Here is a 19,242-nt window from a genome sequence, read left to right on the forward strand (position 1 = left end):
ATAAGTGAAATGTTCCTGAGCCTATGACAGGGAAAGCCTTGATTTTCCTTTGTTTAGGTTTGTTTAATGGAGTCACACTAAAGTTACATAAAGATCAATACAGTATGAATGGTTAACTTACAAACATTTATATTTCAGTCTTAGGAAATATGGTAAGCTAGGAAAACAATTAAGACAATGATTTCTACAGAATTGACTAATTCAGGCAATGAAAACTTCACAGATTACAGTTGAACAAGATTAAACATCACATATAACATACATGTATGACAAACAGTGCTTCTGCTTTTGATGTTAACATACCATCAATTAAACACATGAAAAATATTGCCAGTTCAATTTTGGGTTATGAAATATATAATTTTTTGATAAGACATTTCAAATTACAACATATCTCAGGCAGCATGCAGGAAAAGTCATTTATTGTACGTTTGTTAGGACACACCTTGTGACAAGCTTCCGGTTTTTGGTAGTTAGATCAAGAATATAGAAACCATTGCAATGATAGTATGGTTGAAATCAGCAGTTGTGTTTACTGGCTGAGAGCATTTCTGGTAAAAATAAAACTCTGAAATCATTCATTAACAAAATGCACAGTGATCATAAACTCAATTCTTTAAAAATTGTTTTTCACAATTATTTCTCATTTATTGGTGATACAGCAGCTGCAGGAAGTTTGAATTCTGAGAGTTGGTTGTACATAACAGCAGGAATTTATTCTTCTGTGGGCTCACATGATTACAACAGAGATGCTTACCCTTTGAAATCACATATAACAATGGTGCTATACAAACATCACAAATATTTGGTGTTTCAGAGTCTTAACAAATATTATGTATTTTTTTTATCACAAAGAGACTAGATTAACAGGCAGTGTAAATCACATATATCTTAAGATTTTAAAAATACATTTTATACAATAGGTTTCTACTTTCTTCACTAGCATTTCATTTTGGTGTGTTTTGTCTTCATACTTATAGTCCTAAAGGAAACTATGAATCTCTGGCTCATGCCAAGAAAGTCAGTAAGACTGATATTTCCCCACAGGAATATGGCTGAGTGTACATTGAATCACAGAGTCAACAAAGTAACATCTAATTTATAACAGATTACTTTTAAAATTCAAATAAAATCTATTTTAAAAGACAGCAATTTGAACAAAACTATAGGAATCAAAAATTTTATTTACAAAACATTTGAGTATATTTTTAAATGGCTAGTTCTTGCTAACTGCACAGCTTAAATATTCTTGGTTCACATAGTCTGTCAACCTTCTGTACAACATTGTTAGACTGCTGAGTTAACTTACATGGAATGGCTAGGTAGGTGGGAAAATTAGATGGCAATTTTCATCCACTCAAAGAGCTTGAAAGGGAATGGTTTGATGCTTTTCATGTTAGACAAGATCTGTTATGTCATTAATGTTGGTGCCTTTAATTTGAAAGGATTAGCTGAAATTCCCAAAATGTAATTTAGTGCAGTACAAGAATTATAGGAAAGATTGATAAATTTATCATCAAATGTTGGAATTCTAATCTAGCATTATGCAGTTGATCCAAGTCATTGTACCGCTCATTTACAAGGCTTTTGTTTATTACATTGGCTTAAAAAATATTTTCCTTGGTCCTTAGAAATACAAAATATTCATTTTCAAAAGAGAGAATGTTAGGGTGAGTGTTTCTTACAATCACATTCATAATAAAAGAAGATAATCTACATTTTACAGATCATTAAACAATGGTCTTTGGCAGAAGACTTCATAAATAACTTCCTCCACTTTTAACGCTTCATTTAGGTCCTTTTTCTTTTTAATGATATCAGGTAAATGGTCACACATTCACTAAAAGCAGTCAAGAGGAAAACACCACAGATATAAAAATATTTAGTGCATATTCTTTTTGAACTTTAAATTCAAAGTGAATCAATTCATTAATACTAGAGAAGATACTTTATGCAAGCATTTCTAACAGTGTTGCTTAAGATCATAATTTCAACAATATGGTCAGCAAAGAGGGTATATGTACCTTTACTCCCCCACGAAATTTTATCACTGAAACACACTGAAAGAATGTGCAGGAATCTTTTTGATTATAATATATTGTGTTTCCCACAAAATGAGTAATATATGTTGCATATACCATTATATATATGTGTGTACGTGTGTGTGCGTGCACTCAAATGGCAAGTCGTAGGGGTTACATTCATTGGCAGCAAAAACTAGAAACAAAAATTTAGTTAAGTATTACTGATATGCCACCACTAAGGAATTTCAAAATGTAGTGAAGTTATTTAAAAATAACTGTAGACATGGGAATAAACTTCAGAATCAACTGTGGGAATATTAGGATTTCCTACTTTATTTTTCAAGGTAACATCTTTTTCTCTGTGTTTTAGCCTCCTTTCTTCTCTCCCCATGTCTGTCTTTGAAGGTCATTTGTGATGGGTCCTTCAAAATGTGAATATAGGATATGAATAAGCTGTTCTTCTCTTTTTTTGCCCTGTATGGAAAATTCATGATCGCCTCTTAGGGAGAGAAGGTTTCTGGCATTATGACATGCCACCCTTTTCTTTATAGATTGCCTGTTGTGCTGGCTTGGTATGAGTTCAGTTTACTATCAAAATTATCCACTAAGTTATTACGTGGGAAACACAATTGCCGTCAGTAACCATCAAAGGCGAGAGAAGTTCTCCATTTATTTCCTACCTGAATCCTCCCTTCTGGCCTGCCACTCTGAGAACACCCCAGAGGCACAGACCAGTGTTCCGTGCATATATGTAGTAAGTACAATATGCTAGTTCCTTCCTTTGCCCTTGTCGAGGAAGCTACCAATGTCTCCTCAGTGTGAGCTTCCTACCGTCTATAAAAATTAATAGATGGAACCCAGGAAAGTCCTGTTGTAATAACAGTTGTGCCAACAATTAGTATTATGGCTTATTGGAAGAGTGTTGGATTGCACCACTGACCTACGAAAATTACCACGAATGACACTGAAAGGCAAAACTCTTGTGGGATAAGAAACAATTTCCTGTTACCTTCTGATATCAAGACCTTTTTAATGTACCATACATATAAGGGTCTTGACAATATGTAACTTTTTTTCTTAAGCCGAGAGAAAATTTTAATTTAGGCTTGTTTCAAGATTTCAAGACTTGAGCCAATACACAAACCATGGACCATAGACAAAGGCAAGCCCCCACTGTAATTTAGCCTTGGGCTTAAGAGTTTCTATTAAAAACAAAAAGGAGAGAAAAAGAGAAAACAAGAAACCAACCGCTATGGATGGCAAAAGTCGGGAATGAGGTCAAGGCTCCACTGTTGCTTGAAATAGTCTGAGTGAAACCCTGTCAGCCTGACCCAGTGCCTTCCCCTGCAAAGATGTATTTCCCATCACCAAAGTGGCCAGAAGTGGGTGATTGTTCTAAGAAGTGCCTTCCTAGTGAGGCTTTAACTCTAATTAAAAAATAGGGCGTGCAAATGAAGATGTACACAATGGTGGCAACACAGGAAGGAGTGACTGATTTCGTCGGAGCTATTTGGTAATCAGGTGCGAGGGAGAGGAATGGAACGATGGGGAAAAGAGCCAATGAGAAAAATGCCCTCAGCGACAGACAATGAACACTCAAATGCTGAAGCTATGACCAGTAACAGGAGAGGGTCACAGATTTTTAAGAACGTAGAACACAGTATCATACTTCAGTTATTCTAATTCCTGAAAAAGACCAGCCATTCCAAAATATCTGACAAGTTTGGTTTCTCCCAAGGGAGGACTGGAGTGACAGTTACAACATTTTTCTCCAGAATGTCATTGTTAAGCTTCCATTTCCAGCCTCCTTTGACATACTTTGAATTGCTTTTCTGTATTAAAATGCATGAGTATTTTAAATATCCACCAATGTGATATTTTCAGGTTAGAATAAAGGAAACATACATGTGTGTGTACACATACACACATATAACCCACAGTCTTATTTTCCTAAGCCATTTTTTTTTATAAGCAAAGTCACTTTCTGACTCTCTACTTCTTCAGTTCTGCACCAATTCAAATGAGAGACTCTAGAGAAAGAAGCCTCCAAGGGACTTGAGCTACTGCCTACATTATCTGTGGTTTTTAAGTTTCTAGAGCCTGTGAGTCTTTGGAAACGAATTCTAAAACTAAAACTCGCTAATAACCAACAATTCTTTTCGCTCAGTCAGTCACACACAGCACTCCTCAAAAGCAGTGGATTGTGTCATTAAGTATAACTCAGTATTTTTACACAACGGTTTAGCATCAAGGCAAATCAGCCAGAGCTAATCAATTAGAGAAAGGTGTCGAAGGTCATTTTCTAGGCGCCAGGGAAGTCAGGTGAAGTAGATCAGCTGTGGGTTTTTAAAAGAACTAGAAAAGCTGATTTGAAATCTCTGTGATTGCAGAGCCTGCCTGAAGCTCAGTGGTGCCAGAAAAAGACATATTTATAAGGATTAATGTCCCTTAAAATTATATTTTAAGTCTTCATGGTGGACATATCTGCCCATGTATTTGAATGAATTGTCTCTATAAAGAACCTATCTTTTAAGCTTTTAAACATTTTCTTAAAGCATAATTAAACATGGGTGACCTTGTTTATTCTTGGCCTCCAAGAACACTGGGTCATAGATCAATGATTCTCAAATGGTAGCATGCGTCAGAATCATCCTAAGGACTTACTAAAGCCCATATTGCTGGGATCATTGCAGAATTTTTGGTTAACAGATCTGGGCTGGGGTCTCAGGTGGGACTGGATCATTTGTGTGTCTAACAAATTTCCAGTTGTTGATGCTGCTTGTTTGGGGACCAAACTTTAAGACTCACCAAAGTCGCTAACTTTTAATTACCCTGTTTGCACTCTCAGGACAAAGCTTTTCCTTGTGGAATGTGAAGGTCAATATTGGATTGTTTTCCTCAGACATTCTAATAATGTGGGTAAGGAACAGATTGTATTCGTGATAGTTTAATTATAGAGAATCTTCAGGTTCAGAAGTTTATCAGTATCTAGAGCAAACCTGTAAGTAAAACATGATTCAAAGCATGAGCATCTACAAGTGTATTTGTAGAAAATTCTATGGCCTCTATGTGTAGAACACTATTTTGGTAACAGCGATAAAATGATCTCTTGTCACATAGGCGATATTTTCTCTATCACCTCAGGATTATTATCATAACAGCTAAGTTTGTTCACAATTTCTTGACTGAACGTAAACAAGGGTTTGCTGACTTGGTTTTTTTTCCAGTCAAATCCTTTTTAAAGTGTAAGGACTTACATAAAAGAGTAAACAGAAGGAAGCAACGTCAAGGGGCAATCTGTGAAATTCAGTTGGTGAAAAATTAAGTTGAACAAGCTTTTGGGACCTATAATTAGAATCTGCAGTTTGTTCGACTGCTAGGTGGATGTGGGTCAGTTCAAGAGGCAGGATTGGTGCAAGAAATTGAGGACGAAGAGGTGTGTGTGAATGAGCAGCTGCCTATGAGGAGGAAAGGCTAAATCTATTCGCCATTCTCTTTCTTAAACAAGCACCTGCCGCTGATTGACAGCTCTACCAAGATTGCTTAAGGCAGACATCAGTAGAAAATGCTTATGGTGCATATTTGTTTTTAAAAGATGGAAAAACCCACTTTTTCAATTTAGTATTTCCTAATCAAATCTGAAATGGGGGGGCAAATTCAATGTGAGGGATTTATTAAAATATGAAAATACAATGCTTACTGCAACAATACAGCTCTATATAGAAATTCATAATGAGCGAAGGAAAAGGAATTTTATTCGTTGACAGAAGTCTTAGTAATTACTGAAATTATAACAGAAATATTAGCTAATTTAATTTTCTCTCTCGATATGACTCTCACAAGATCACTTTATCTGTTGCAGTGTCGGTAATTTTTGTTTACCTTTTCCCCTAACAAATGTAGCTTTGTGCCTCAGTGGTAATAACGTTGCAATATATTACTGCTGTGATGCTGAAATAGTTTGGCCATTTCCAATGACATTCTAACTGGGATTTCTTCAAGAGAAAGCTTACATTTATTCCACTAAAACATTCTTTGTTTATACAAGCAGAGTTCACTATGGTTGCTTTTCTTCTGCTTTTCTTCCCCTCATGGAAATGTCTACATTCTCTTGCTATATTTTGTCTGTGTGCAATTTCATTTTGCTAATGAGGCATTTGAGCTGTGGCTGACCAGTTGATTGCTAAGGGTGAGATTTGAGTCTTTTGCGAAATCCTTTTGAGCAGTCATTTTCTCCATGACGAGGGAGGCATTTAAAAGACAGTTGAATATGTAGCAGATGATTTTTTTCCCCCTCATCTTCCTTTAGAATAATTGTACTTTTAAGTATCTTCCTGCCTCGTCATTGCTCATTCTGTTTGTAATTCACATACTTTAGTAAAAAATAACTGGTTAGTTGCTTTTTCCTAAGAGATGAAGCAAAACAAATAAAAAATAAAAGTGGAATTGCTATGAGAACTATATGAACTTAATGTTTTCATTTAAAATAGCTGATTCAGCCTTAAAAAGGTCACTGACTTGAAATCCATTCCAATCTCATTACATTTTCTACCATACACTTCTTGAAAAGGGAGAAACTTTTCATTCCTCTCAGGGAAGGGAGCCTTTTTTTTCCAATCATGCACATGGAATTATTTCAAAATAAATGCTTATATTTCTATCCGACTTCATGTGCTTACCTGAGCTTGACAAGTGCATTGGTGATCAAATTTGGGCAGCAGCTGGTTCACAACTGAAAGCACCTTCAACCCATATGCATAAGTGGATGATAACAGGGAAACAATGATCATACAGGGCTTGATGTGTTCTGGAAAATCAAGCTAAAGGTAAAGTCCTTTCATTTAATGACGAGGAAAGTTAAGTCCAGAGAGATCGGAGGATTCATCACCCTCAGAAACAATTAAAGATTCCTTTTCCAAAGAGAAGAGCCTTTGGTTCTTCTCTCTGGTGACATTTTGATGTTAAAATGAAGAGAAAACTGTGTACTTAGAGATGGGAGGAAAGATCTTCTCTAGTTTGCTGTTAAAAGATGAGAGCTGGAGTTGTAACTCACTGAAATAGAACCACATGCCTCAAAGTTCAAAAGAGGAACAGGCAGAGCTAAGAAAATCCAGTGATGAATTAGTATTCAACAACAATGAAAAAAAAATTAGCAATGGTGAGGCAAATGATCATTGTAGTAAGATTATCCCAACTTGAAATGTTGAATAAAAGATCGTATGTCAAACTTACACAGGTCTTAGCTCATGGTAGTCTCTGGATGTGTATGTTGGGTCTCAATCCATTTATCTCATTAGTGGAAGACAGAATGTGAAATTCAGATAATTAATCTTTCTATTTCTATTAGAGGAAAGTTTCCTGATAGGTTTTAAAATGGCCCCATTAAGCAGTCTCAAATTGATAAAATGTCTGTAGACCAAAAGGGAAAGTTAATTTAACTAGGATGCCATAATTGGATGACTCCTGACTAAATCAAAGACTAGTGTTAATTTTCTGAAATTACTCTTTTTTGAAGTCTTTATACCATCTTAGGGTACCTAATATACTTTACACAAAATAAATGTTTGAGGTTTATGAAATTGTATGTCTGGAGAAATGATTTTTTGATTTTAAAATTGTTTCACTCTCTTGACTGTATAGTTTGTGAGCCTATAATCCTGGAAGACACACTTGCTAAACTGAACACTTTTTTGCTTTTTTTTTTTTTGGTTTAATTTCTTTTTTATTCTTTTTCCTTAGGTAATTTTCCACTTGATGTTTTTCTTGCTCCAGTCACCTTAAGAAAGCTGTCTGGTGAGTACAATGCTAATACGGAGACAATCACAAAGGTGTGTGCTTTTGTACAAAACTTCTGGAAAAATGAGGCATCTGCCATTTTTTCTTTTTTTCCTCTATATTACAAGCTCTGGAGTGGTTGTTCTAATCCTCCAAGGAGAATTAGAAAATCAAAGGCAGAGTATAGAGCTATGTCAGTATCCTCCCACAAAATGTGTATGGGGAATATTCTACTGGGAACCATGACAGATAAAAACTTACCAGGAAGAGCAAAATATCAAGAGAGTTCGAAAAAAGCTCTGCCCACCTCGGTAACCCAGCAGCCTCTTGCAGAATCATCCTTACTTTTTCATTGTTTTAAAATGTTATTAAATACCTTATTAGTTGCTTTAAAGGCACTTAGACCCATTCTGATTTTGTTTTCAAAATAAATCCAGTCTTTGGGTAACTATCCATGGATCTGATGTTGAGTAGTGGAGGCTTCAGGCTCTGAAGTGTGAATTAATTCTAAACAGCAATTAAGCAATTATTATTTTCATTTTACTAATGACATGACTTCTAGAGTTGGAGTGTCAGAATATTGTCTTGGAAGGAAGGAATGCAAGTGTAGACACCTCATCACTAGGTCAAATCCTCACTGTGCTCCTTTTCGTTTTATAAAAATTGGTCATGGCAACAAGCTTGAAATAATAGGTTCACTCTCAAACAGACAACAAGCATGTGATTGAACCACATGAATCTGGAAAGGCTTGTCAAACAAATAGACTGGTTCATAGCTTAAAGGAGTCACTGTTGGTGATATTTACATCAAGTGCAAAAAATACTTCTGGTATTGTTCTAAATTCATGAACGGTATTCGACAAGGGTCTGAACTGAGGTTGTGATATGGCCCCAGTTCCGGGATTGGTCCGACCTACTTTGCCTCCTTCCTGACCCCATCTAGTAATCTGGTGGCGATGTGATTATGACATTAACAGTGATTGGCTTCCCCTGCCCAGCTGCTTATTCTTGTCAATACTGTGCGAATGAGGCAGGAAAGGTGGTGGTTGGGCACTGATGTGTTGATGAATCAATCCCATGTCTCAACAATGAACACATCCTATGGATAGCTTTGCGAAAATGCAGTCTTTGCTTCAGACTTGACATTTAAGAGCATTTCCCTTTGCTTTGTGTTTAAAGTTCAAATATTCGGTCCAAATTTTAAAGATGATAAACAAATTTAGTCTATTTTAAAGGAAGGCAAACTTTTTTCCTTTTGACTTTTCTCTCAAAAGGAGAATTTTTTGTTGTTGCTTGCTTACTTTTCTATGGTTGTTTCTGAAGAATGTGTCTAGGGATTAAGAGTCAGAACAACCAGGCTGGGTGAAGTGGCTCATGGCTATAATCCCAGCACATTGGGAAGCCAAGGTGGGCAGATCACCTGAGGTCAGGAGTTCGAGACCAATCTGGAAAGAGCTCATAGAAGAAGAGTCACTGATAAAGCCAACTGCTCACAGCTTCTTTGGGTGCTAGACTTATTTAACAACCAGTTACTGGAAGACTTTTCAATACATTTTGAAAAGAAAGGTTGTCATTTAAAAAAAAAACAATCTATTCAGAATTTTTGAGAACCACCTGAAAATATCAAGAATATTTTAAGTCTCATTTATACATTTATCATAGACTTATCTGCCTCAAGTAAGATCTGGAGTGTCAAATTTCTTACAGGATTACCAATGGCAATGAAAACCTTGTTCTCCTTAGAGTTTTGGACTGAAATTTCAAAGACAATATTTTCTTCTAAATGTAACAATAGCAGTTGTAGTTAAGTTTATTATATGATGTTATCCTTTGCTGAGAGTCAATACTACAAAAGTTCTGTTGATGAAATAGAAATAAAACGAAGTCTTTCCACTATTTCTGAGGGTAAGTTTCCTAGACGGGCTCCAATATATGATGGAGTTGCTGGTTAAGTAGTTTCCAATAACTTGGCATTGACATTACTGCCCCTTCTACAATCTCACTCCTTACTCTGACAAGAGCGCTTTGAGAAATCTCAGGTACCAACTGTTGGAAAGGGCCAGTTTGCCTATTAGCAGGACCTTGGAGGGAAAATGCTAGGGACAAGATGATCAGTGTATATGACAATTGGAGGTTAGTTCAGCTGGGAACATCTAAGCTTAACTGTGGATGGCAGAAGATCCCTGTGGTCAAAGATGTCCTGGTATCTGTGGCGGGGCTGGGTGGGTCTCCTACTCCTCTGCTCCCAGCGCACTAAAACACATGTTTAGAAAATGCCGATTAATAGTGGGCATGGGAACCTGTCTGCTCAGTACTATGTTTGGAGAGATCTTATGTTTTTAATCCCCCAGGATTTGACCTTGACCAGGATATTTTTTTCAAGAGCTTTTCCAACATTCCCCAAAAGGCAGAGGGTGATTAAAAGTCTGAAATAAACTCTAATTGGCCCTAAATATTTTTTTTGTCAGTAATGCTTGCTACAAAAGAAAGGAAAATAATTTTTTTTTTCAAAAAAACATACTTCTCTTTGTATTATAGAAGGATATGTTTAGTTAAGATTATTCTAAGCCCTGATAAAACACCTTTGACTTCATATCTTTAGCTAAAAGCGGGGAAATCAGGAGTATGCTTCCTTCCATGCCTTTCCAACTCTTTCAAAAGCTATCTGACACTAACCAGATAGGAGCTTTTAGGACAATCGTAGACATACAAAAATGCAGCTCAAGTTTACAGAGATCACCTATTTTTACATCTGTGTCTGTGCTGTATGTTTTAGCAAGAGATGGGATAGAGGGGATCCAGTGCTGAAACAATGTCTGATTCTCATAGAAAGTTTTCTAACAATCATTATAAATCTTCTAAAAAAATTTTTGCACCACTTGCAATGTCAACTTTTGGTAGAAAGAATATTGAAAACAACACTAGTATCTGCTGTGCATTAAAAAGCCAGTGTTTCAGAAGCTTTCTAACTACTGTTAGATCTGTCTGAGCCTTGTGGTTTATTTGGGCTAGACTCCAGCTCAGTATCGCATCTAATGTATCCATTATTTAAATATGAAAAATCTGAAATGTAAAAACCAACATCAAAATGGAATCAGCCTTTTATAAATAAAATTGCTAAACTGTCAAGTTGTAAAATTTACAAGCTTAATGACTTAAAAAAGAAAAGGAATTTAATGAAGGCAATTTTTATGAGATACCTATGTCGGTCCAATGAATTCTACAGAATTCCTCAATAATTTGGAAACGTGTGCCGAAACATACTTTTCTTTGGTTGCTAAAGCCAAAAATTATGGGTTATGTATTAGCTGTTAAAATAGACAGACTAATGTTGAAGTTAGCTACTTTCTCTCTTGGTGTGTTTGGCTATTAATGTGAACTTTTCTACCATTTGCATATCAGAAAATTACGCACAGAGAAGCACTTGACCCACTCATTTTTCCTAGAGGCATGGAAGCTATATATTATGCTTTTCTATGTTTACATACTCCACCTTTGTAGAAACTCTCATGAGCATTGGGGATGTAAATGTTGGGCTTCATTATCCATCCACACCTACCTATACTGATAGAATAAAAGGATATGTAGATGGGCACTGAAGCATCATTAATATGATTCAAGAGGTATAAAATCAACAATACTAGTGTGTAACTGTAGTATATAATATGTCCTGCACATTTATAAAGATACCATACTATGTTCTAGTGAGTGTTTTCTAGGTGGAATGTCATCTTATTTGATTTCTCCTATGATTAATTCACTCTCAGAAAAACATGCCTTGAGCAATCATTTTTTAGCATAAGCCTTTTCCCTCTTGCCGAGAGGTAATAGTGAGCATTGCTAAGGGTAATTAAATATAATGGGAGTAGCCATTGAAGAACTTCAAAGGCTGAAATTAGAAAAAGGAAAGATTAAGATTGCACATTCCCAATGGGAAAACTCTCCAACTCTTTGAAAAAGGATACGGAAGCATGATCCTAAAAAATGTGAGCTAACGGAGCAGCTATGAATGACTGCATTGATAGCAGATAGACAAGATGATTTTGGGCAAGCAAGTCTTCTTGAAAAAATATGGGTCATAATTTTAACTACTAAGTCATGTTGCTTTTTGAAGTTACAAAGTAATGCTCTTCCCTAAAAATAAATAAATAATAATTTATATAACCACTGATGTAAATGTTCCTTACAAGATTAAATCAGAGAACCTTTGAGAAAACTGATAATGTGGACAGCCTCTGAGTGCATGTGGACATCTTGACAGGCAGGGACAAAGTCTAAGAAAGTGAAATACTTACCATTTCTTTGGGGATGGAAACCTGCAGCGCTCTTTCCTTTGGGAGTTCCACCTCTCAGTGGCTGCTCCTTCTATAGTTAAGACAGTCTCTGCTTTGAGAGATGATTAATCATGGCCTAATTAGCCTCCCAATATGAAATGTCTATTTCAACTGTTTACCCTTCCCATGCTGTCCTTGAGGGTGTAATACCATCAGGACTGCCCAACTTTTTGAAATGTAGTACATGATGGGAAGATAATGAGATGGTTAGAAGTGGTAAGTACATAATGGTAAAAAGGAATAGCAGAACTGCATTCTATTAGCAAAACTGTATAGGTAGATCTGAACAAAATCTAAGGAATCTACTCATAAAAGCATGTTTCTTTTTCTGAAATAGGATTCTGTATCTTCTGTATAATGTACTCACCAATTTATTTAGAATTCACATTTAACTTTGCTCAGTTTTACTAACTGCCTTGGCCAAGCGAAGTGATTACTGTGATAAAAAGCTGACTGCCAGTTGTAAGTCAGAGTGAGATCCAATATTACATGTTTTCAATCATAAAATGGCCAAATGTTCTTGAAGTTATGAAACTACGCTCAGAACTTGCTCTGGATGCAACTGCCAAAACCATAGAAAGTCAGAATCAACAGAGAGACTCCATATCCCAAGCCCAGAAATATTAAAAGTCTTAAAAGGGACTGATTTATATTCTTGAGAAGGTAAAGTTTTGCCACTATTAGAGGATGGAGGGCATCATCATCTACTGGACAAAATTTTCTAATTGCTTCCACAAAGTTATCAGATGTATGTCAGTCTCACTTTATTTTGACAGGTTAGGATCAGGGACCTTTTGCTGTAGAATCATCAATGAATGTGGTGAGCTTTCATTAACAGTGAGGCTATAGGGGAGAGGCATGCATCAAAATCTTTTCAGGGTTTCTAAAACAATATTTTATAACTGAATTTTATATTCAAAAAGCAAAAAAAATTAGTGCTGTTAGGCTATGAACCACAAAAAGCAAAATTTTATAAAATCCACACTAGTTGAAGGAAGAAATTAGAAAATTGGAACACATTAAAATGTACTTATAAGAAATTGAAAATTATTGGGCCATAGAATTTTTCTGAAAGGTTGTTAGATGGTCAAGGAACTCTGGTCATTGAATTACTCTTTTTGCTGTTTAAAGAAACAGATGTTGGCCGCTCATTTTGTGTTAAACCAATGGCTGGTACTCAAGAGACATATTGATAGCTTGATACTAAAAATATTTAAATAATGCCTTCATTCATACATGAAAGTATACCACATATGACCATAGAATATAATGAGGAATTCTAAAGAAAATTTTAAAGATGATCAGATGAATAAAGTAACATTTACTAATATGTGTGGACAGATTCTATTATAGTAAGAACTCAGTCCACTAATATTAATGTCAACTTCAAATAAGTACACAAACCTTAGAAGTAACATTTTTCCCCACAAATACTTACTCCATTTCTGATGTCACTTCCTTCTATATATTTTGACTGTATGATACACAAAGTCAATAACATATATTTAGACAAATTATTAATGCAAGCCAGAGGTTCTGCAAATCAAGAGGAATATAATATATGAAACTAAAAGAGCAATTTACTTAAGCATCCCCTTAGGAAGGAACTCTACTACCATCGATTTTGGGATTGGAATTTTTGGGGATTGACTGATTTGATGTAATACTCTGCATGCTAAAAAGTTGTGTGACTTGTAAATGTTTATGGGCTCATGATCTTGGATGCAGGAAAGGGCGTAGTTTTACTAAATATGAAAAAATTAGTGAAATGGAGGAACGTCCAACATTTATCTCAGCACTGTAGGACAGACAAATATTCTGACACTGTGTTCTCTTGGGACATTAAAAAGAGAACACTGCATGACCGAAGGGCTGACATCTGCAGGACGTTGAATACTTGGTGTCTGCTTTCTTTCTTTGGATGATGATACCAATTGCACAATAATAACATTTTGGTTTTTATTTCTTTGAAACATGAAAACAAAAAATGAAGTAGATGACAATGAGAAGACAGAAAACATTCCATACTGAATATGCTGTATCACTAGTGATGGAATCAGAAACAATTAGAAACTTTATTTGTCTGTGTCAGTAATGTGTACCATTTATAAGGAACAGCACAATTAGTGCACTTCCCCCGTAAAGCTGTGCACAATACACACAAAATAAAATAATCAAACAAAATAAAATTTTACACAACCATAATAATAACAATCCGGAACAACCAGAATCATAGTTTCCTAGGATATAAAAATTTAAAAAGCAACCAAACCAAAAAGCTTTCAAATGGAAATTGACCAATGCCAGAATTTCTTCAAGTTCTCTGTGAAAATTTGCTACAAGATTATTGACATTCCTAATACAGCTAAAAAATGAGTGCAAAAATCTTTCTAATGTTTAAACAACTTACATTCCTTGAGTATATTTACTTGGTGCTTCTAGGCTAGCTTTCCATTTAGAAAATCTCAAAAAAAAAAAAAAAAAAAAAAAAGGATGGGAAGGATGGTTTAGAATGACAGATAAAGAATCATAAAGGTGTGGGCCCCAGAAAAGTATTACTGCCAACAAAGATGTAAGATGGGCTAAACTGGGCCTTCTCAGTGATCTGGATCACCAACACGACTGCCCTTCTCGGCTTCAAATGGAGAGATGTGCATTGGGTCAAGGGTAAAGGGGGTGCTTTTCCAAACTTACATTTCATGCTCTCTTAAAGAAAATCTTGGGTATAAATACAATTTAGAAAATTGCTTTCATAACGTTTCAGTGTGTTTATGTTAAAAGAGTTTCATAATTGTTTTTGTTTCTTTCTTGCAAGATAAAGATCTTTCCATATGGCTTTCTTCACTTTTACTCATGAAAATGGTAATCACATTAACTGTAAACCTTCTGAGGGCAGGGATCTAGACTGTTTTGTTCATGGCATAGTCCCCAGAAAGTATCATACTCCCTGGCACATTGAGTGGGTAACCAGCACTTAATTACTCATTCAGTCACCAAATAAATGTCTAGTAAATGATGAGGAATCATGGTTACTGAGTGAAAGAAGAAAAAATAAGTCTCAATGGCTTTAATTTATTAAGTATTAAGAGGGCTGGGGGTTTCTCCAGCCCGGGATTCCTTATAGACACAGAAGTCTCTGAGAGGTGACCAAAGTCATTATATCTTTTTCTCATTAGTGGACTCACTACTTTGGAATGTTGGGTTTATCCATGTTCTTTGGTGTCTTAAAAGAGAAACAGCGATTCTTTTTAAAGGGTTAAAAGCATCCCAGTCTAATCCTCCTGGGAGGTTCTACTCTTACTTAATTGCCTTCTCTTTCATCGTGAGTAAAGGAGACACACTTTTAAAGGCCCATTGGTCACCCTGGCTTCTTTCTTATTCAGGAACTACTGATATAATCAGAGGGAACTAGACGGGACAGTGAAAGACACAGGGCTCAAAATACTTTTTATGTAAAAAAATAAAATGAACAAACCAGCACTATCTACCATCTTGGCCGGGCAGTGCAGATGTGAAATAAATACTTTGCAGGGAGGGGTGCTGTGGAAAGGGTGGCTCGGAAAGCCTAGGCACCTGCAACATATCCACATCTCTATAAGGCCTCTCTCCTTGGCCTTCCTGAATGAATGAGTGCTTTTTAGAGGCCTCTGATGTGTTCCACATGGCTAATTTTCCACCAAGCCCTTTGAAGTTTGCCTGCTATCCTCTCAATAACTTTAACTTTACCCCACATGACAGTTATTGCTTCTTAGAAATGAATGTGCAGAACCTTGAACAATAAGCCACTTTCTCCTTTTATCCCTAGTAATTAATCAAACTCAATAACAACACAAAAGTAACAACTCAGGTGAAAAGAAAACTCACTTATGTCTTCAATGTCCAATCAACATTGCCGAATGGGAGAACAGTATGTACTCTACTATATACAGATACGCTTTGTTTTATTTGTTTTTCATCCATGCACTGTGTAACAGGTATCACAACATTTCCGAACAGGCACATGTAGAAGGAGCAAATGTTCAGTCATGACTGGAACAGGATGGTGCAAGCCATGGATGCCTTTGAAAATAAAACTGACAAGACAATCCCAAGCAACAGCAACATGGGACTGGGACATGTATTAATGCAAATGGAGAAGGATGATGTGGTTTTTGGATGGGGTTATTGTTCCTGTTTGCATAGGGGATGGCAGGTGGACAGGAGGAACAGGGCAGGGATGGGGCAAATGGGGGCTTAGCTGGGCTGGATGCTAGAAGAAGGGCCTTGCTAATCACAGTCCAGAGCTAAACAGATGAGAAAGAAAGCATTTTGCATGTTCCTGGGATTCTAGGCACATTTTCCCTGTACCTGTTAAACAAGAGTGCCAGGCATCACATCCTTAAATGTCAGCCTACATCTAAAAACATCAGATTTCCTGGCTCCATTCCGCTCTCATGCTTCTTGGAGGCAGCTTCACCTCTGCTCACATTCTGGAGATAAGCATGAACTTTGTTAATACAATGAAGACATGCTTCTTTCTTCTTCCATGCCCAGATTTTTTCTTAATCCAAAATAATTTTTTAAGTGGTTGGGGGAGGTGAGGGGGAATCTCAGTGATTCAGATTTTGACCAAAAACCCATTTACATTTGGATGGTTTCACTTCCCACAAAGAAAAGCAACAACCCTGACCCTCCCAACAAAACAAAACACAACAAAATAACAAAAACAAAGCCAAACATCAACTACCTCCCCAGCCCCTCTGAAAACAAAATCAAAATCAAGAAAACAAATCAAAGCCTTAAGGATTTATGAACCTGGAAAGAGTGCAGCCCTTCTAGACCGAGCTGCAAAGATGGCCCTGCCTCCGTGCCTTGTTCAACATGATGATGCCTCTGGGAATGGGAGGTGATCGTTTTTGACTTCGGCCCTAGTACAGAGAGTTATGCTCTTGAAGCTGGATTCCATCAGCAGGTAAGTGAACATGACAAATGTCAGTTTCCTCTGTTCGTTATACATAATTTTTTATGTATATATATATGTCTATATATATATATATATATAAATTTACTATATCTGATAGTTCCTTTAGAAGCCTTTTATGTGGCAGTAGGCCTCCAGGGAGGAGAAGAAAATGTACAAGAGCCATAGGAGCACAAAGAGGCAGGATGTGAGGAGCTTGGCAGTCCGGGGCCCACCCAGCTCACCTCCGATTTCTGGCCTCCGCCGATACAGCAGCACCCCCACATTGATGAAAGCAAAAATGGTGAAGAGAGTGACAGAGAAAGCTAGCGTGCCAGGGGACACTTTGAACTGTTCCCCATTGGCTGCGTGGTAGATGGCAGCGATGGACCAGGCCACACCGATTCCCAGGAAGACGTTCACCGCGTTGCTGCCTGTGACGTTACCTATGGAGGCGTCTGCATACTGGTCCTGGGTGGCTGCCACTTTGCTGGCAAATGTGTCTGCAGAGGAAGAAGAGAAAGTCAATGACACTCAATCAACCTTTCAGAGATGTCTTTAGAGTGCTGCAAGCTTTAGCTGTGTACTCTAGGATCCAACCCTTGATGTAAACCCAGTGACCAAGAACTGGCTTTGATGTTCCTTTGAATCAGATTCATGGGATGGAAAGAATAGGATCTAGATATTGGGAGTCAAAGGTTCAGTGCTGGCTGTGTTGTGGACTGACAAAGTGATCTTGGTCAAGTTCTGTATCCACAGATACTGTGGTTCTTGGTAATACTGAGTTTGCAGGGCAGCATTTTTTTTTCAGAAAGTAGTCACAGCTCACCTACATCAGAATCAAGTGAGGTTCTTCTAAGGAGTGAGTACTGCAAGGTGCCATGCAGCTGTGCTGGTCATAATGACAGCGGCCCCGGAATTGATTTAACCATATCCTAAGTGACCTAGGTCACTAAAGTTTGGAAGCAGCTGCTGGAGAGTATTACTAAAAGATGCTGTATCAGCAGCTCTGGTTTATAGATGAGAAAGTGAAGATGTCAGGGGAAATTTTTCAAGATTCAAGAGCAAGCCAATAGTGGAATTGAAAAGAATTGAACTATAATAGCATAGCTGACCTTTGCTTAGATCCTTACGACTATGAAAGCAGATTCAGCCGTATTACTGCATTGATTGTGATGGTAATTTTATGAGGTGAGGGAAGGAGATGACAAGTAGTGGATGCACAATCACAACTAGGAAAAACACATTAGGGTTACAGCTCCCGCCTCATGTCTTCAAGGCTAATCCTTTCTCATTCTGCTCTTTTACCTTTCATTGTGCTGTGGACACCAATGACCATTTTCAAAGCCCCTATTTACTAATAATCCTGAGTGTATCTTTCTCATGATACAAAAATCTTGGTCCACTACAGAAGGTTGAACAACAGTGACTTAGACTTCTTGATGAGTAGAACACAGGGGTTTAGAGCAAATTTGAACCAGGAGACTTCAGATTCTGCCTTCACAGCTGACTGTGTGTCTCTGGAAGATTACTTAACTTCGCTGGGCCTCAATTTCCTAATCTGTTAAATAGGGATAGTGCTGCTCACTTCAGAGTGCTGTTGTTAAGCTGAAATATTGCATGTAAATAAAATGCTTTTGATACTTTTTGGCACAAAGTAGGAGAGGCTCTTTTGTTGTTTTGGAAACACAACATAAACCAAGCAGGCTAGATGAATTAAAAAGTTGGAGTGGGATCTGAAATAGCTTCCTGTATTAAGCATGTAAACAGATTTTGCAACATATTAAATTTCTTGTCTATATGATGCCTGGTTACTGACATCAATGTCCTGGCTGGGCACAGCAGCTCACACCTATAATCCCAGCACTTTGGGAGGCCAAGGTGGGCAGATCACTTGAGGTCAGGAGTTTGAGACTACCCTGGCCAAGATGGTGAAACTCCATCTCTATACTAAAAATACACACACAAAATTAGCCAGGCATGAACTTTGGTAATACAATGAAGACATGGTGAGCATCTGCAATCTCAGCTTCCTGGGAGACTGAGGCATAAGAATTGCTTGAACACGGGAGATGGAGTTTGAAATGAGCCAAAATCATGCCACTGCACTCCAGCCTGGGCAACAAAGGGGGACTCCATCTCAAAAAACCCCCAAAAAACCAACCTTTCA

The 19,242-nt window shown here is 37.1% G+C and overlaps 1 protein-coding gene across 24 annotated transcripts in view; it reads right to left on the reverse strand.

The window, feature by feature from the left end:
• Positions 1–395: 395 nt before the first annotated feature.
• The window catches only part of SLC8A1 (solute carrier family 8 member A1), a 517,065-nt gene continuing 498,218 nt past the window's right edge, over positions 396–19,242 (reverse strand). For all 24 annotated transcript variants that reach the window (XM_074396354.1, XM_039479008.2, XM_074396379.1 and 21 more), the window contains one exon: positions 396–17,575. In XM_074396354.1, the coding sequence (XP_074252455.1) occupies positions 17,199–17,575 (377 nt within the window). In that variant the 3' untranslated portion in view covers positions 396–17,198. The remainder of the gene's footprint in view (positions 17,576–19,242) is intronic.

This window comes from Saimiri boliviensis, chromosome 1, assembly GCF_048565385.1.
Source record: "Saimiri boliviensis isolate mSaiBol1 chromosome 1, mSaiBol1.pri, whole genome shotgun sequence".
Classification (NCBI taxonomy): domain Eukaryota; kingdom Metazoa; phylum Chordata; class Mammalia; order Primates; family Cebidae; genus Saimiri; species Saimiri boliviensis.